This window comes from Girardinichthys multiradiatus, chromosome 10 (assembly GCF_021462225.1).
Source record: "Girardinichthys multiradiatus isolate DD_20200921_A chromosome 10, DD_fGirMul_XY1, whole genome shotgun sequence".
In the NCBI taxonomy this organism is placed as follows: domain Eukaryota; kingdom Metazoa; phylum Chordata; class Actinopteri; order Cyprinodontiformes; family Goodeidae; genus Girardinichthys; species Girardinichthys multiradiatus.
Window position 1 is genome coordinate 21,404,865 of NC_061803.1, and position 13,251 is coordinate 21,418,115.

The 13,251-nt window shown below is 38.6% G+C and overlaps 1 protein-coding gene and 1 long non-coding RNA gene across 4 annotated transcripts in view; one reads left to right on the forward strand and one right to left on the reverse strand.

Annotated features, from left to right (window-relative positions):
- The window catches only part of LOC124874782, a 31,980-nt gene that overhangs the window by 13,498 nt on the left and 5,231 nt on the right, over positions 1-13,251 (forward strand). The gene's annotated exons all lie outside the window — the stretch shown is intronic.
- The window catches only part of osbpl7 (oxysterol binding protein-like 7), a 33,300-nt gene that overhangs the window by 8,863 nt on the left and 11,186 nt on the right, over positions 1-13,251 (reverse strand). For all 3 annotated transcript variants that reach the window (XM_047376311.1, XM_047376312.1, XM_047376310.1), the window contains 8 exons: positions 9,488-9,638; positions 9,194-9,300; positions 8,944-9,100; positions 6,441-6,587; positions 6,218-6,354; positions 4,605-4,742; positions 300-363; positions 113-191 (listed from right to left, as the gene is read on the reverse strand). In XM_047376311.1, the coding sequence (XP_047232267.1) occupies positions 113-191; positions 300-363; positions 4,605-4,742; positions 6,218-6,354; positions 6,441-6,587; positions 8,944-9,100; positions 9,194-9,300; positions 9,488-9,638 (980 nt within the window). The remainder of the gene's footprint in view (positions 1-112; positions 192-299; positions 364-4,604; positions 4,743-6,217; positions 6,355-6,440; positions 6,588-8,943; positions 9,101-9,193; positions 9,301-9,487; positions 9,639-13,251) is intronic.

Below are 13,251 nucleotides of genomic sequence, written 5' to 3' on the forward strand. Positions count from 1 at the left end.
ATTTAGCTAGTTTTTCTTCTCCCCAAGCTCTCAAGGAAAATGCTAATATTACTTATCAAGTGTTATCTAACAAAACAGCAATGAATTTGCAACATGAAGCATGATGGTTTACCTTGGTAAAGTTACATTGACCATTCCTGTTGGCACAATTTCCAGTGACTTTCCCCAGAATTTATTTTTCCATCGCTGGTCTGTTAGAAGATATGAGTATATGCTGATGAGACTGTATAGTATACTGTATAAACATTTATATACACATCAAGCAACCTTTTATGAACAGTTATCAACAGGGCTATCACCTTGCCAAAATGTGAAGCTTTCTGACTCAGCATGGCAGGCTGAGATGGGTGGATGGTGGCAGACCTGGAGGCAGACCATAAAATATTAAGAAGTGATGAAAAAGCTATTTATTTAACCTTAACAAAGACAAAACATATTAAAAAAGCTCACTAAGCTTTTTTCCATCTGCACTATTCTTTGTAGTACTACACAACCCCTGGCAGAAATCATGGAATCACCAGTCTCTGAGGATGTTCCGTCAGTTGTTGAATTTTGTAGAAAAAAAACAGATCACAGACATGACAAAAAACTAAAGGCATTTTCATATGGCAACCTTTTGGCTTTAAGAAATACTAAAAGAAATCACGAAAAATAATTGTGGTAGCCAGTAACAGTTACATTTTTAAAACAAGCACAGAGAATAAATTATGGAATCACTCAATTTTGAGGAAATAAATATGGAATCACCCTGCAAATTGTCATTACAAACAATAACAGCTGAATCAGATTAAATCTGCTCGTTAGTGTCCAGGTAAAAAGGAGTGATCACACCTTGGAGAGCTGCTGCAACAACAGGACTGACATGAATCATGACTCCAACACCAGAGATGTCACTTGAAAAAAAGGAGGGGATTATCAAACTCCTTAAAGAGGGTAAATCATCGTCATTGATGATATCGGGCTGCATGTCAGGTAAAAAGCACTGGGGAGATGGCTGTCATTACATCTTCAATAAATGCACAAGACGCTGGTTGTTCACAGTCAGCTGTGTCTAAAACCTGGACCAAGTACAAACAACATGGGAAGGTGGTTAAAGACAAGCATACTGGTTGACCAAGGAAGACATCAAAGCGTCAAGACAGAAAACTTAAAGCAATATGCCTTGAAAACAGAAAATGTACAACAAAACAAATGAGGAGCAAATGGGAGGAAACTGGAGTCAACGTCTGTGACCGAACTGTAAGAAACCACCTAAAGGAAATGGGATTTACATACAGAAAAGCTAATAGAAAGCCATCACTAACACCTAAACAGAAAAAACAAGGTTACAATGGGCTAAGGAAAGGCAATCGTAGACTGTGGATGACTGGATGAAAGTCATATTCAGTGATGAATCTCGAATCTGCATTGGGCAAGGTGATGTTGCTGGAACTTTTGTTTGGTGCCGTTCCAAAGAGATTTATGCAGACGACTGTCTGAAGAAACCATGCAAATTTCCACAATCATTGATGATATCGGGCTGCATGTCAGGTAAAAGCACTGGGGAGATGGCTGTCATTACATCTTCAATAAATGCACAGGTTTACATTGACATTTTGGACACTTTTCTTATCCCATCCATCGAAAGGATGTTTGAGGATGATGACATCATTTTTCAAGATGATAATGCATCTTGCCATAGAGCAAAAACTGTGAAAACATTCCTTGAAGAAAGACACATGAGGTCAATGTCATGGCCTGCAAACAGTCCGGATCTCAATCCCATTGAAAATCCGTGATGGAAGTTAAAGAAAATGGTCCATGACAAGGCTCCAACCTGCAAAGCTGATCTGGCAACAGCAATCAGAGAAAGCTGGAGTCAGATTGGTGAAGAGTACTGTTTGTCACTCATTAAGTCAATGCCTCAGAGACTGCAAACAGTTATAAAGGCCAGAGGTGGTGCAACAAAGTACTAGTGATGTGTTGGAGTGTTATTTTGTTTGTTTGTTTTTCATGATTCCATATTTTTTCCCTCAAAATTGAGTGATTCCATAATTTATTCCCTGTGCTTGTTCTAAAAATGTAACCGTTACTGGCTACCACAATTATTTTTCATGATTTATTTTAGTATTTCTTAAAACCAGAAGATTGCCATTTGAAATGCCTTTAGTTTTTTGTCATGTCTGTGATGTGTTTTGTTTTCTACAAAATTCAGCAACTGAAGGTACATCCTCAGAGACTGGTGATTCCATGATTTTTGCCAGGAGTTGTACTCTTGGGTGATTTTATGAAAGACAACTGTAGAGTTTTGAAGTAAATAATCTGGTAATAAAATAATTTAACTAACCTCAAGAATGCCAAACAACATGGATACAATCCCACAAAGTCATTGTTAAATTAAAAAAAAAGATAGATGTATATTCAGTAGTCCATCAAGGCTAAATTGTAGGCCCCTTTCTATTTGCCCTTTTTATGAATTACATCAGGAAAATTATGTCTACATATAAGGTTTATGCAGATGATGCCATACTTTAATCAGATGGCTCTGTTTTGAGGTATAATGTCGATGACCCACAAACATTTCAGCTCCTATAGGGAACAACGAATAAAACTAAATTTATGACATTTTCCAGAAATCCCTCTGTGTCTCAGATTTTTCTAGTATTTCTAATCAACGAGGAAAGCTCTTAAATAAAGTCCTAAAACACAGATGTTACTCTAAGAATATTTTGTAATAAATATAATTATGCAACAAACCGAGAGTAAAGCTTACCTCAATATTTTTTTATACCTGTTACAGACATGTAGCTCAAATTTGTTTTTGAATATTCTTTTAAACTAACCTGTATATACAGGTCCTTCTCAAAAAATTAGCATATTGTGATAAAGTTAATTATTTTCTATAATGTCATGATGAAAATTTAACATTCATATATTTTAGATTCATTGCACACTAACTGAAATATTTCAGGTCTTTTATTGTCTTAATACGGATGATTTTGGCATACAGCTCATGAAAACCCAAAATTCCTATCTCACAAAATTAGCATATAATTAAAAGGGTCTCTAAACGAGCTATGAACCTAATCATCTGAATCAACGAGTTAACTCTAAACACCTGCAAAAGATTCCTGAGGCCTTTAAAACTCCCAACCTGGTTCATCACTCAAAACCCCAATCATGGGTAAGACTGCCGACCTGACTGCTGTCCAGAAGGCCACTATTGACACCCTCAAGCAAGAGGGTAAGACACAGAAAGAAATTTCTGAACGAATAGGCTGTTCCCAGAGTGCTGTATCAAGGCACCTCAGTGGGAAGTCTGTGGGAAGGAAAAAGTGTGGCAGAAAACGCTGCACAACGAGAAGAGGTGACCGGACCCTGAGGAAGATTGTGGAGAAGGGCCGATTCCAGACCTTGGGGGACCTGCGGAAGCAGTGGACTGAGTCTGGAGTAGAAACATCCAGAGCCACCGTGCACAGGCGTGTGCAGGAAATTGGCTACAGGTGCCGCATTCCCCAGGTCAAGCCACTTTTGAACCAGAAACAGCAGCAGAAGCGCCTGACCTGGGCTACAGAGAAGCAGCACTGGACTGTTGCTCAGTGGTCCAAAGTACTTTTTTCAGATGAAAGCAAATTCTGCATGTCATTCGGAAATCAAGGTGCCAGAGTCTGGAGGAAGACTGGGGAGAAGGAAATGCCAAAATGCCAGAAGTCCAGTGTCAAGTACCCACAGTCAGTGATGGTCTGGGGTGCCGTGTCAGCTGCTGGTGTTGGTCCACTGTGTTTTATCAAGGGCAGGGTCAATGCAGCTAGCTATCAGGAGATTTTGGAGCACTTCATGCTTCCATCTGCTGAAAAGCTTTATGGAGATGAAGATTTCATTTTTCAGCACGACCTGGCACCTGCTCACAGTGCCAAAACCACTGGTAAATGGTTTACTGACCATGGTATCACTGTGCTCAATTGGCCTGCCAACTCTCCTGACCTGAACCCCATAGAGAATCTGTGGGATATTGTGAAGAGAACGTTGAGAGACTCAAGACCCAACACTCTGGATGAGCTAAAGGCCGCTATCGAAGCATCCTGGGCCTCCATAAGACCTCAGCAGTGCTACAGGCTGATTGCCTCCATGCCACGCCGCATTGAAGCAGTCATTTCTGCAAAAGGATTCCCGACCAAGTATTGAGTGCATAACTGTACATGATTATTTGAAGGTTGACGTTTTTTGTATTGAAAACACTTTTCTTTTATGGGTCGGATGAAATATGCTAATTTTGTGAGATAGGAATTTTGGGTTTTCATGAGCTGTATGCCACAATCATCCGTATTAAGACAATAAAAGACCTGAAATATTTCAGTTAGTGTGTAATGAATCTAAAATATATGAATGTTAAATTTTCATCATTACATTATGGAAAATAATTAACTTTATCACAATATGCTAATTTTTTGAGAAGGACCTGTATCCATTACAATCTACAAACAAACACTTTATGCTATGAATATTGTGCAGCTATGTCTCTAAGCTGTTGACTGATCAACTCTACCATAATTGTATTAAATCTACTGCAGAAGGCAATTATTGCTGGTAAAGTCTTATGTGGATATAAAACAAGACATAGGTACCTGCTCACTGATGAAGCAGAAACGTCGATCCTCTCTAATACACTCGAAGGTTTCCCCCAGCACCGGATTAAAGGGCTTATAGCGGTTTCTGAACGTTGCAGTGGAGTAACCAGAAATAGCAAAGGCAGCAATGTAAACCTAAATGAGCAAAAACAAAAATATGAGGCTTGTTATATTTTTTTTATAGTTAAAACAAAATATAAAAATGAATACATTTACTTTATCTATTAAAAAAAGGGGGGCTGCACGGTGGTGCAGTTGGTAGCACTGTTGCCTTGCAGCAAGAAGGTCCTGGGTTCAATTCCCAGCCTGGCTCTTTCTGCATGGAGTTTGCATGTTCTCCCCATGCATGCGTGGGTTCTCACCAGGTACTCCGGCTTCCTCCCACAGTCCAAAGACATGCCTGTTAGGTTAATTGGTCTCTCTAAATTGCCCTTAGGTGTATGAATGAGTGTGTGTGTGGTTGTTTGTGTGTTGCCCTGCGATGGACTGGCGACCTGTCCAGGGTGTACCCTGCCTCTCGCCCATAGACTGCTGGAGATAGGCACCAGCTCCCCCGCGACCCACTATGGAATAAGCGGTAGAAAATGACTGACTATTTAAAAGGGATGAAGATTCAGATTTTTTGATTTCATTTAAACTCTGCTTCACCCAGCAGTGTCCATTCAGAGACCTCTTTCCTTTCCTTCATATAAGTAAAGCAAAGGTTAGATAGTACACTTTGGGCTGTCATTCTACATTAAAGTGTTACTGCATGTTTTTCATTTTAGAAATACAGAATTTTCCAGACTCAAATTTTCAAATATTTAATTGAATTTTCAGACATTATTTGACATGTAAGTACATATTTTACCATGTGTGTGTTTTAAGAATCAAACACTGCAAAACTGAGCACAAAACCCATCACATCAGCCAGCAACAAAACTGTATAAATATCCTGCTATAGGTGAGTTTTAATTCCAAAAACAAAATTCTGCGCATAAATATTTGTTTCTATTAAATTATCTAGAGACTATTATATTGCACAGACAAGATCTTGTGCTTGTCTTGTCAGAACAGTTTTATTATAATTTGTTTTGTAGATAATAAGCTCTCAAGCTTGTTTTGTTTGTGATATCTCTGTCGTTATTTTATTATCTTGAGACTTGTTTTGTTTTGATAAAAGCTTGGTTATCTCATTATTTTAACAAAATCTCGCTTATTTTGTCTCATTTTGCAGTTATAAAAGGATAATGTTATTTAAAATAACCTTAGTTTCATTGTCCCATTATCTTGAGGTAAAAAGATCTCAAGTTCCTTTTTTACTTTTCATAACAGTTTCATGATTTTGTTATCTCGAGTTGTTTGTTGGGATTCGGGTTTCATTATATCTATCTTGCGACAACAAGATCTAAAGCTTGTTTTGTCTTTACATATTATTTTTTGTATCTCTAAATAGGATCCAAAAGCTCATTTTGACATGATAGTAGTTACAATATATAATAACTGAGCTGGATGTGTTAACATCTTTATTATCTCATTAGGTCAATAACAATGTTCCAAATTAATTTTATACCAATCTTGCAATATTGCAACCAATCTATACATAATCTTGCATATTAGGGCAGTCTTACCATCCTCTGGTATGGGTCTGGTGTGTTGCTGGCTGTGTCCAGCAGCTCGCTGTACTCCAGCTCTTCACAAAGTCTCTGCAGCAGGTTAATTGGTTCATTGAGAGCGGCTGGCATGGATACTCGAGCCAAGTCTTTACCTGTGAAATAAAGGGATGCATGACTCAAAGATGTAACTTCCTTTTTATTTGTATTTTTCCTTTGAAAATCAATGGCCACATCTTGCCTATGTTATTGTAGAGAATAGCCATGAGGCCTACGTGGCTGTTGTCAGGACAGGGAGCTGGTAGGGTTGTTCGACGTCCAGTGCTCTTGGGAACAACATTGTTTGGAGTCCTAGAAATGCTTGCACGGTACTTCCTGGTTGTTGATGCTGCAAAGTAGGAGAAAAGAAATAATAATCATCATGATCGCGCATTAAAATAATTTGGAGGTACCGAAATAATATTCAGCAGAATTTCTGGTGACCTTGAAAGTAAATGCTAGCATCTTCAAAACACCCAAACATTTGTGCCAAATTGAATTGGGTTTTAATTTTTTTAATTAAGCAATCCTTAACAAGAGTTTTTAATTTATTTTATTCAGTATGGGGTATTATTGAAGAAAACTGTATTAAACAAATATTCTTCCCCCTGATTTTAATGAAGAGGTCTAGAAAATTTAAGTAACATCCCTTATTTAGACAAACAGATCTGATGTAGAGGCAGAACGTATGACTGGCAGGACTTTGCAGGACTGGACTGGTGTTTATAAAATCAAATGTATGAACATTTACAAATTTGTTATAGGAGTTAGATGCACAAGTAAATTGTTTTCAGAACATTCCCCCCACCTATTGATTTTCTAGAATCCCATTATATAAGCATCATAGAAGTTGAAATCATGTATATCATTATAAAATCATAGTTGCATATCTTTGTAACCAGTCATATAGATGTAGCTTCAGTTTTTTGGAGAGAGATTTTTGGGGTGGAACACAGACATTATCCTTACAGAAGAGTGGTGGAGCATAACACAGCAAGGAGTGCATTTAATGTCATTGTGCATCATACATGATCTCCTCCAGTTTATCGTCCTTATTGTCTCAAGACAATAAAGGGGGGGGGAATCACACGTCCGTGATCAGCTCAAAAGAAATTCGGTAAACTTCTCATCCGTCAAAAGGGGGAAAATATGAAGAACCGTTTAGTCAACTGAGTCACAAGGGGAAACTCATCTCCTTGGAAATAAAACCTCTGTGGGTTTTTCACCGATCGGCATATGAATCTTCTGACCTTCTTGTATCAGACAGATTTCCAGCTTTCAAGCTCTTCCTGGAATGGCCGTGTGGAGAAAAAAGTTGGCCCGCGAGCTTTTGTCTCTCTAGATATGCGCCTCCGATGCGTCGTATCACGAGACACACTAGAAATGGCAACGAAAGTTTATTTCCATGGGTTTTATAATCCCAGTTGACGTCAGAGCTGCGACGTCTGTTGAGCTGCGCATGTCAAATTACCCGACCAAAATGGATGACCCCAACAGTTGCATATATTTAACACTATATTTAGGCTCAAAGGTTACACACAATATTTATTTACTGGTATTTCTTAAGCATTCTGTCGTGGCAAATTATTTAAAATTTCACGGCCCCTGTACATCCAGGAATGTAGTATGACAACTTATTCAAACAGATACAAATTATACTTTTGTTTTAGACTAATTTTGTCTAATTTTAATTTAGACTAATTTTGTTTTAGACTAGACTAACTGTCTGTCTGTTAGCAACTTTACTCTCAGCATGAGGCGACTGTGGTTCAGTAGGAAGAGTAGTCGTCTTGCAATCAGAAGGTTGTGGGTTTGTTTCCAGCTTCCTCCTGAATATGTCGATGTGCCCCTGGGCAAGTCACTTAACCTCAAGTTGCCTACCGATCTGTGTATCGGTGTATGAATGTGTGAACGTTAGTGAGTGCGATTGGGTGAATGTGGCTCTAGTGTAAAGTGGTTTGTATGACTGGAAAGGCGCTATATAAGTTCAGTCCATTTACCATTTAATTGCCAGTGCCATACATCTGACAGAGCTGATTCAGATTTGTATTTGTCTAAGGTGATGGTGCACAAGACTGAGTAGATATTATGTTTTCAAAAATTTTGTCCTCCTTTAATCCATCCATCCATTGTCTTTACACTCTTATCCTTGCAGAGTTGCTGAACAATTTTTCCTTCCCATTGATTGTTAATTACTCCTCTTACCCACCACCTCCACATCTTAAATAAAGTTCAGGATGTAGAAGTAATTTGTACAAAAAAAGTGGAAGTAGAAGTTTAATGGAAGCAAAATTCCTGACTAACAAGATTTCACCAGACATGGCTTTATTGCATTAAAGCAATGATCCTACAGAAACGCATCTGTCAATGTGTAGGAGTCTTTGGCTTATCAAAAAATTATTAAGTAGAAGCTTTATAGAATAAAATGTTATGTCAGACAAAATATATCCACACTAAACAGGTATTAATAGACTCCAAAACATCTAATTTGACACATACCGATTCTCAAAAATGTCCAGAATTTTATACTGTAATTACTTTTACAAGGAATATGGGCACACTGACATCAGGCTTGTTTAATCATGAAAAGATGATTAAATAATTATTTCTTGAACTGGTGTCCCACTTCATTTCTTTCTATTAAGGGCCTAGGGGTATGGGTAATCACTAAGGTAACCTTATTAAAAGTATTCAGCCTTACTTACCATGTCCATCCTCTGGCTCTGAATTACTGGTGCTTCTGTCACTAAGCCTGGATTCATCAGACACCTCAGAGGAACTACCACAAAGGACATCGTCGCTGGCATCAAAATACTCTGCCGCCGAATCTGTTACCGAAGGAGGACCATGTTTTGGCGGAAGCTGATGACAGATAGAGAGGAATAAGAACAAACACTAAAAATGGTCCTCAAAAATAAATAAAGCTTGGAATGTGGCTGCAGGCGTTTATTGTACCACAGCTAATGTGTTAGACTGATGGAGGTTGTTGGCTTCCCAAGCTTCTTGCAACTTTTCCCTCTCCAAGGACAGAGTTTCATGCACTGACTTCAGAGAAGAAAGCACTAAAGGTGCACAGGAAAATAATTTAGAAATACACTCACACATGATATTTCAATGTAGAGAATGGCAGTATTTTCCATGAACGACTTCTCTCTACTGTTGAACACGTTAAGCCTTAAATAAATCCATTCATATCTTTTAACTTGTTAATCTATTTTAAAACTGAAGGTACGTTTTTGCTTGTCTGACCTCGTGACGACATGGTGCAGATATCCTGCTGGATTTTCTTGCCCTCAGGTGATAAGACAGTGGGATGGGACAGCTGGGAGTAGACATAGTCGGGGATGGAGGGCGCTGACACACCGAGGTGGGACGAACTGTTTAGGTGACTGGAGGACAGCTGTGAGGGGAACAGGAAAGGACAGACGATGGCTGAATTACTGGTTAATTTAACAGTTCTCTTGTTAGCTGTATTTTGTCCTGCTGAAAGGTGAACGTTTGGATATCCTCAGCATGATACTGCCATGACAATGTTTCACAGCGATGAAGGTAATGTTTTGCATGTAGGCCAAAAACTAAAATATTTGGTTTGATATGACCATAGCACCTTCTTCCACTTGTTTGCAGTGTCTCCTACATGGCTTGTGGCAAACTGCAAACAGGACTTCTGCTTTTCTTTCATCAATGGCTTTCTTCTTGCCACTGTCCCACATAGGCCAGATCTGGGGAGTGCACGACTAATTGCTGTCCTGTCGGCAGATTCTTCCACCTGTGCTGTGAATCTTTGCAGCTCCTTCAGAGTTAAAATGGCCATCCTGGCTGCTTCTTTGTTTAATCCTCTCTTTGCCAGGTCTGTCAGTTTGCGTTGACAGGCATGTCTTGGTTCTTGGTTCTAAAATTGTGCCATACTATTTTTAATGATGGACTGAACAGCACTTAGTGAGACGTTCAAAGCTTGAGGTATTGGTTTACAACCTAACTCTGCTCACTAACATTCTCTAACTAACATCTGGGGCATTCACAGCACAGCTGATTGTATACTGAAAACAAATTGAACAGTTAGACACTAATCTGAAGAAAACCAGCTGCACTGGGGTTTATTTGGATTATCAGAGCAAAGGGGGCTGAATACAAATTCACATCCGTTTTCAGAGTTTTACTTCCTCCTAGGAGGTTTTGTGGTCTGTCTTTCTGTCTGTTAGCAACTTTACAGAATTGCAGCAGAATTTCAGATCTGATGATCATTAATGTGAAAAAAACATAAGGCCAATAGAAAATGTGCTAGTGTAATGTAACAAGTAAAGCTATAGATGTACAACTAACAACAAATTTGAGCTGAAGCTCTGTTAGTTTGGTATGGTGCTACCAGATTTGTTACTTTTGAACTACTGGTGATATAAATATGAATCCAAGTGCTAGTAGTTTGTTCTCACGGTCAATGAAAGCAAATATGATAAAAATGCCAGAATTAAACTGAACCTTTTTGTTCTTTCACTGAATTGGAGTAGGTCCCTTTGCCAGGTAGGAATCTATGGCATCAGTGACCCTATAGTCTCTGACTATATTGTTATTGCTAAAAAAAACAAATTCTTGAAGCTTGACATATTTAGTAAATGTTACTGTCAAAAAGCTCTTTTTTTTTTGGTGTTTGATTATAAAGTAAAATGTAGATAATCTTCTCTACAAGTTGCGTGCTCAAACACTGAAAGATGGTGTTTCATTTTTCTCAGCAGTATTAACTCCAATGTGGTAATGTTGTCAAATCAAACTTGATTGTGCACCAGCTGTAAATTGGACAAACAATTGCTTGTTGTTAGTTTAGTGACCAGGTTATAGTTTTTGGTAAAACAGGATGATAACGTATTATTAAAGTTACATATTCTAACAATGCTGAACTGTATGTTTGTGAGTAATTTAAGAAGACACAAATTGATCCAGGTGAAAATAAACAAATGATAATCATACTCTTAATAATTTCATTGTGACTGTTTATGTGCATGGCAGCCATGTTGGATTTTGAAAAAGGAGATGGCAAAAGGCATCAGAATTTCCAATCTGGAATACAAACTTCAGGTTGGTGTTTCAGTGGACTTTTTCCACGGGGAAGTCATAGTTTCTTCTTGAACTTCTGAGTTCAATGCAACAAAAGATTTTTTCCTTTCCTTAGGTTTTAAACAACTGCACTGTACACTGATTTAAAGAAGAAAAACCGATGGTGCAGATGTATAGTTTGGTTCTTGAAGCTTAATGCTAACATTCACACATTAATATGGGTGGGAAAAAAATATACAATGTTTAGGCTACTTTTGAGGTAATCATCATAGCATCCTAACATTATCTACTAAACAATGCACAGAGATCAGAGTTAATCCAATTCCTTGACATAAAATCAGAAACTTCAGTGTCTTATTTGTTACATTGGTTGTAGACGGACGGACAGACAGGCAAAAGGCCAGGGGAGCCTGCTTCTTGAAATTACTATCAAATTCTCACTCTTATCTTTACCTAAGAGAGGCTAAACTAAACCAAGCTAGACTAAACTATATTTATATTGTGGATATATAATATATAAAAAATGTGGAGAGTATTCTCCCAATACATCTCACAGTAGCAAAGTATCAATTCATTTTAACTAAAATTATACTTGTATTACAAAACATCAGACAGTAGGATAGATGGTGCTGCAAGAAGCAGAGCAAGGCATGTAAAACAAAGATCTGTACAACACTGGTGATAGTGACAGTTGAGGCTTAGTAGAGCTCTTTTTTCAATTTAGTTTGTTTGGTTTTATAACACTTTTTTTTTTTTTTTTTGCTTTTTCAAAGTCAAATATCATTTACTTGAACAGCTATTATTGATGTAACCAGTAATGCTGTCCTTGCAGATTAGCATTGTTTAAAGAACAATGTGATATGAAAACCTTTTGCTGTATACAGGTCCTTCTCAAAATATTAGCATATTGTGATAAAGTTCATTATTTTCCATAATGTCATGATGAAAATTTAACATTCATATATTTTAGATTCATTGCACACTAACTGAAATATTTCAGGTCTTTTATTATCTTAATACGGATGATTTTGGCATACAGCTCATGAAAACCCACAATTCCTATCTCACAAAATTAGTATATCATTAAAAGGGTCTCTAAACGAGCTATGAACCTAATCATCTGAATCAACGAGTTAATTCTAAACACCTGCAAAAGATTCCTGAGGCCTTTAAAACTCCCAGCCTGGTTCATCACTCAAAACCCCAATCATGGGTAAGACTGCCGACCTGACTGCTGTCCAGAAGGCCACTATTGACACCCTCAAGCAAGAGGGTAAGACACAGAAAGAAATTTCTGAACGAATAGGCTGTTCCCAGAGTGCTGTATCAAGGCACCTCAGTGGGAAGTCTGTGGGAAGGAAAACGTGTGGCAGAAAACGCTGCACAACGAGAAGAGGTGACCAGACCCTGAGGAAGATTGTGGAGAAGGGCCGATTCCAGACCTTGGGGGACCTGCGGAAGCAGTGGACTGAGTCTGGAGTAGAAACATCCAGAGCCACCGTGCACAGGCGTGTGCAGGAAATGGGCTACAGGTGCCGCATTCCCCAGGTCAAGCCACTTTTGAACCAGAAACAGCAGCAGAAGCGCCTGACCTGGGCTACAGAGAAGCAGCACTGGACTGTTGCTCAGTGGTCCAAAGTACTTTTTTCAGATGAAAGCAAATTCTGCATGTCATTCGGAAATCAAGGTGCCAGAGTCTGGAGGAAGACTGGGGAGAAGGAAATGCCAAAATGCCAGAAGTCCAGTGTCAAGTACCCACAGTCAGTGATGGTCTGGGGTGCCGTGTCAGCTGCTGGTGTTGGTCCACTGTGTTTTATCAAGGGCAGGGTCAATGCAGCTAGCTATCAGGAGATTTTGGAGCTCTTCATGCTTCCATCTGCTGAAAAGCTTTATGGAGATGAAGATTTCATTTTTCAGCACGACCTGGCACCTGCTCACAGTGCCAAAACCACTGGTAAATG